The sequence below is a fragment of the Amaranthus tricolor genome, chromosome 7, assembly GCF_026212465.1.
Source record: "Amaranthus tricolor cultivar Red isolate AtriRed21 chromosome 7, ASM2621246v1, whole genome shotgun sequence".
Classification (NCBI taxonomy): Eukaryota; Viridiplantae; Streptophyta; class Magnoliopsida; order Caryophyllales; family Amaranthaceae; genus Amaranthus; species Amaranthus tricolor.
The window spans coordinates 7,104,967-7,110,643 of record NC_080053.1 but is presented as its reverse complement, the minus strand read 5'-3'; the positions used below and the strand labels follow the sequence as shown (position 1 = coordinate 7,110,643).

The 5,677-nt window shown below is 32.8% G+C and overlaps 1 protein-coding gene across 4 annotated transcripts; it reads right to left on the bottom strand.

Moving 5' to 3' along the window:
- Positions 1-208: 208 nt before the first annotated feature.
- Positions 209-3,396, bottom strand: LOC130817544 (uncharacterized). Of its 4 annotated transcripts, none has more exons than XM_057683305.1 (3): positions 3,230-3,392; positions 2,063-2,833; positions 209-1,956 (listed from the first exon to the last, which is right to left on the bottom strand). In XM_057683305.1, the coding sequence occupies exon 3, from the start codon at positions 1,693-1,695 to the stop codon at positions 466-468; it is 1,230 nt and encodes a 409-aa protein (XP_057539288.1). In that variant the 5' UTR covers positions 1,696-1,956; positions 2,063-2,833; positions 3,230-3,392; the 3' UTR covers positions 209-465. The 4 variants fall into 4 exon arrangements, with proteins under 4 accessions (XP_057539288.1, XP_057539289.1, XP_057539287.1 ...); XM_057683306.1 differs by having other exon boundaries at positions 2,646-2,833; XM_057683304.1 differs by lacking the exon at positions 2,063-2,833 and having other exon boundaries at positions 3,230-3,396.
- Between the last annotated feature and the right edge of the window lie 2,281 nt (positions 3,397-5,677).

Sequence of the window (5,677 nt, the reverse complement as noted above, 5' to 3'; positions counted from 1 at the left end):
ATTGCATAAAAAATTAAATGTAACAAGTATAGTGAAACGGAGGAAGTACTATTTTGACAATGGACAAAGGGAAATGAGTAGTGATTTAGAATTGTCACTCTTGCTTTCAAGTACTTACTCATTTTCTATAGAGAAATGTAAACTGCCTTGAAACATCACCTTACCTATAACACTTGAAACTTGGGAGTAAAAAATAAGGGAAAAGAACTAAACAGAAAACAAAAATATTAAAACAATTCTTCTGTTTAACCAACCAATTGACAACAAAATAAATGATATATGAAAAAGAAGGCAAATATCGAAATCCATCAAGCTAAAGGGGGTATAATTTCCTTTGATCTATGAACAGAAAGTCTTATTAATTGGCAGAAATTGCACTTACAGTAGCATATCATCCAGACAAAAGAACTGAGAAAAAAAAGCTTCTCTTCTGCCTTTCTTTTTCCCCTACTGTGGACCTCCAAACTATGACGATGGAAGTTTCATGTGTAGGGAAGCTGGGGAACCAGGAGATGATGTTGACAACAGCCGAAAGCCTGGGGATAATGTGTTCATTTCTTCCTCGCATACTCCTCCGACAGATGAAGTTTCATCTTTAATCATAGTCCGGAATGAGATGGAACCCCGTTTTGTTGAGGCATCAGAGTTTCTACCCAGGCTTGTAGTCGTAGCTGTGCTAGTCTCGAGATGACTCTGATGGGCGGCAATAAGAGAAAGAGAATCAGCATAGTCCTCTAATGTGTAACATCTTCCTCCCTCGGAGCCCACTAACCCCACGCCCCTAATAAGGGCTAAAGAATCTTTAACAGGTAAGAAAACAAGCATAAAAATACCCACTACAACACAACATAATAGCACAAGAAAACCAGAAAAGGCAAGAGCTTCAAAGAGAAAATGCTCATGCCTAGCCAAAACTGAAAAACCAAGCAAAAGAACCCTCAAGGGCAAGAAACTTAAAATAACGAATATAAGTATGTAAACTCTCCTCTGTAGTCCTTTGTTAATGACTGAAACAACCATCTGCCTCCCAAGAATTATCAGGTAAGTGATTAGAATGATGGAAAACAGTCCATGGAATATTGTACATAACATTGGGTAAGTGCAAGCAATGACGGGTTGGTCGGATGCATTGAATGACACATATGGCTTGGTAAATTCTTCCGGTAATTTTCCAAGCACTTTAATTTTTCCATTTCGGAATTTGGGGGCAACCAGGATAACAAGGAGATTCAAGATGAAGATAGGGAAGCAATAAAGCAGAACATAACCAATTGTCTTAAAATTCCATTTCCGGTTCAGTATACCTGCTCCCCTCCAATTTAGGGATGCACGTAGAAGAAAACACACTAAGAGGAAAAAGCATGGCTCTGTGAATCCCAGATTCGATAGAATATATAGCTTGCAAATGTCTTCCTGCCATCTTTGGGAAGGTGAATGAAAGATTTTACCCTTCCTCCTGAAGAAACTTAACCGCAGAATTTCACCGAATCCCCAGAATATACCAAGTGCGATAAGAATAATTCGAACTATCCAAGGTCCGTTAAAGTAACCAAGTTGACGTAACTCTGGTCTCTGAATACGAGTATGGAAGTACAGTAAGTATGGCAAGCACAGGAGGCCAGAAACTACAAAAGAACCCACTAGAGAAATTGTCACCACACCGAGTGCATCGACGGCTTGACTGGTCAGGGGCATTACCCGAAGAACAAATTCCACGCATGCTCTCCGCTAGCATGGAGACAGAAAAAAGCCCTACTACAAAGCCAAAGTTCCCTTCCCAATATGAGATTGAGCAACTTTAGTAGCATCAAGTGACATAAAAAACTTTAGCAAAGCCTTTCAGTTGCAAGCATGAGAAAGCATAAGGTAATGGTCCAGATCTTCAATTGCAATCAACCTCTGCTATCTTATCGGTGTCTACCAAACAAGCGTCTTCAATCAAACAATTCAAAATACCTGAACAAAAGAAGATATCGACTAAAAATATAAGCAGACACGTTAGAGTTTTGAAAAGATAAAATCCAAAATGAAGACATAAGATTAATTAGAGATCACCAAATACATGGATTTGTTCATGTGCAATGTAGACCGGACTAGTTAGAAAAGATGAAGATTGGAAATACAATAGGCTTATCATAAGAAGAGGCATGACAAAGATAACTTGGATGCCATGAGTGAAGAACGAAATGATAGATTAGGATTTTTGGAAGCCTATTGTTATATGACGAATGATGAAGCCTGTTGTTATATGACAAATGATAGAAATGACTGCAAGTACAACAATATCTTCCTCTTCGCCTTTCGTACTTTTAACTTCTCAAAGCAACTACCAAATAACCCACTAGCGAAATTATCACCCCACTACATCCATATCTTCCTCTACTTATTCCAGTGTTTTTCTCAAAACAACCAAGTAAAGTAAACATCACATTGAAAGTTATACTCTACAATCTTCCACTACCAAAATTCCTCGTCTACGTACAAAAATTTACCGGAAAATACTCGACAAACACACAAGCACCATTCCTCCCTAAAAACAACTAAGCAAAGTGCACATTAGGTAAAATCCTACTTTTTTTTTTGAAGATAAGGTATATCCTACTTAAGTCCACATTACACAGAAACCTTGCACAAGAACCACTGACCTCAAATGTAATGCTCAACAATTTATCCATTCAATCCTATCAACCATAGTTCACTTTCAAACTACTACAAATCCTAATCAAACAACAAAAATCTTCAGAAAAACACACGCCAGTATATTAATAAATACACCACCATCAATTCCTCACTGAAAAACCACCAATCCTTCATCGATGTCTCAATTTATTTCCTGAAACAGTAAGCTCGCAGTAAATTGGAATTTTCGTCTAAAATTTAACAAATTTATGCATACTTGATTTTACAAAAATCACATGTAATTCAACAATTTCAGTAAGTATGAAATATAAACACGTGAATTGCAACAAAACAGATCAATGTCTCAATTTCCTTTCGAAAACAGTAAAATCAATTTTTCTCTTAAAACAACATTTTGTAATCTTGATTTTACGAAGAACAATATTATTTTCAAATATTTCAGTAAATACAAAACATACATAAATCAATAGCAACAAAACAGATCAAATCATCGAAGTTACAGAAACCCTAGCAGAGCACATTGCACGGAATAAACTAATTAAACAAAAAATAATCCAAAAAAACGATAAAATCCGATCGAAGATAATACCTGAGGTGCTCGTCGAAGTGGATCCACTAAAGTATTCTCTTGAAACGCATTAGAAAGAGGAAGTAGAGAGAAAAAAAGGTTATTGAGTAGAGAGAGAAAGAGAGAAGATAGTGGGAAATAATACTGAAATTGGCGAACGAGAAAAAAAGGAGGTAGAGAGAGAAGTTGGGTTGCTGACAGGCTGTCACCAGCTGTGTTATTTTAATGGAACTGCTAGGTTCGGAGGATCCGAATGTAGTTGGTTGGTTTGTAATTCTGATGGGTTTACTAGGTTGTATTATGGTCGAAAAATGTTTTCACTGGCTGCATTAATGGTTTTTTCTTTTATTTTAATTAATTATCTTTGTGACAATTTTATTTTTTTACTACTTCAAATAATTATTTAAAAATAGGTAGAATATGAGGAGAAAATGTAGATGAGAATTTGACATTAAGTGGTAATATATAATTTTTTGTATGAAACAGTCTCACCATGAGATTTTATACTTGAATTAAATAGTTTAATAATGGAAACATTTAGTTTATGATCTTTTTGTTTAGAGATCGTCTCACCGTGAGACAGTCTCATACAAGATGGGCTAATTGTAATATTAGTATTCCTCAGTACTCAATAACGATGTAGAAGTGCCATATTTATTGTTAAATACATACTATTCGTACACTTAGTACCGAACAAAATTTGGTCTAAATTGCAAAACAAATTAGACAAAACCATAATTTTAGTATTTGGTCTGATCTACAGTCTAAATGGTCCGGTCTGATTTTTTAAAAAATAATTATGGTTTCTAGTCAAATCTCTGTTTTTATTTTTCAGATCAGGCCAGACCAAACCACAAACCGTTCTATGATTGAAAACCTTAATTTTTTTTTTTAAAAAAAAAGGTTGATATCTAATATTATGAGATGTAGTAATTTTTATAGTAATATATACTTGAATGATGTTGATGCAATCAACTAATTACAAATTATTATATTTGATGTTGATGCAATCAACTAATTACAATTTATTATACTTGATGATTATAATTGGAGAATTTGCATGAACACATGTATTAATTTGGAAAAAATGTAAAAAAGAAAACATCGAAGACCATACCAGACTAGATTATTGAAGAACAGTTTGGTCAAACCCAATCTGATAATTTAAATGGTCTAGTCCTATCTAGAAAATTACTGGAACGAAATTTTTTATTTGTTCTGACTTTAGTGTTAAACCAGACCAAATCGAACTGTGTTCACCCTTACGTATACTATTTATTATTATTCATGATGATAACACTTTTCTCATTTCGAAGCATCATATTATTTTACTAAAAGGCTTGGAAAATAACATTTGTCATATCTAAGACAAACTACCAAATGTAATACTCTCCCTTTTCATATGTTTTTCACATAGAATTTACGAATATTAACGTCAAACTTTGACTACAATTTCTCATCGATGTATAAGAAAAAAATATTTATGTAGAATCTTGTTAGATTTGTCTTAATATATACTTTATAAATATTAACTTTTTAGAATTTTTTAAAAACTCACAATTATTATTATTTGAAATCAAATTTTGCATTAGGATTTGCGAAAAAAGTGAATGGGAAGAAAATTTGAGAAACAGAAGGAGTGATATTTGCCAAATGTAATAATATTAGTGGATTCAATTTTCTTACATGTAATTCATTTAATTCCTCTCTTCAAATAACTTAAATCTTAAAATAGAAGATTTGCCTAAATTATAGAGAATCATTAATTAATTAATTTATGAAAAGTGTTTTTCAATTATACTAACTAGTTAGATACCCGTGCAATGCACGGTTTTAATAAAATCTAAAATTTATGAAAACTTGTGCTCAAATGTAATCCATGATTATTTACGGCTTGTAAATTAAATTTATGAAGTTTGATGACTATATGTTAAAAGTATCCTTTAAAATATTGGATAAATTTGTAATTTGAAAAATTTTAAACAATCAAAAGATAATGAATATTTTGATCGATCATATTGCGTAATAATTTTTTTTTGATATAATAAAACAATTTTCAAATAATTGGGTATAATGTAAATTTTTGTGTAAGTAATTAAATGGGAAATTCCACATACAAATGGTAGCACTTTTGTTAGATTTTTCCACATGGTAGCATCCAGTTTATGCCTTATCTAATAGTCGTAACATTTTCCGTCAAATTCTTGTCAATTTTCGTTTAATTCACCATTTTGACGTTTCTACCCTTATTAAGTGTTGGTTCTTGTCTTTATAATTTGCCCTAAACATCTGAGAGTGTTGACGAATTAAACGGTTTTGAATTTCAAAATGGTGAAATAAACGTTTGAGAGCATAAAAATGCTTTAGGGTAAATTATAAAGACAACAATCAACACTTAACAAGGGTAGAAATGTCATAATGGTGAATTAAACAGAAATTGACAAGTATTTAACGATAATGCTACGACAG

Bases quoted from the DNA above. Each gene is read 5' to 3' on its own strand.
- LOC130817544 (XM_057683304.1), bottom strand. From the start codon at position 1,695: ATGCCCCTGACCAGTCAAGCCGTCGATGCACTCGGTGTGGTGACAATT.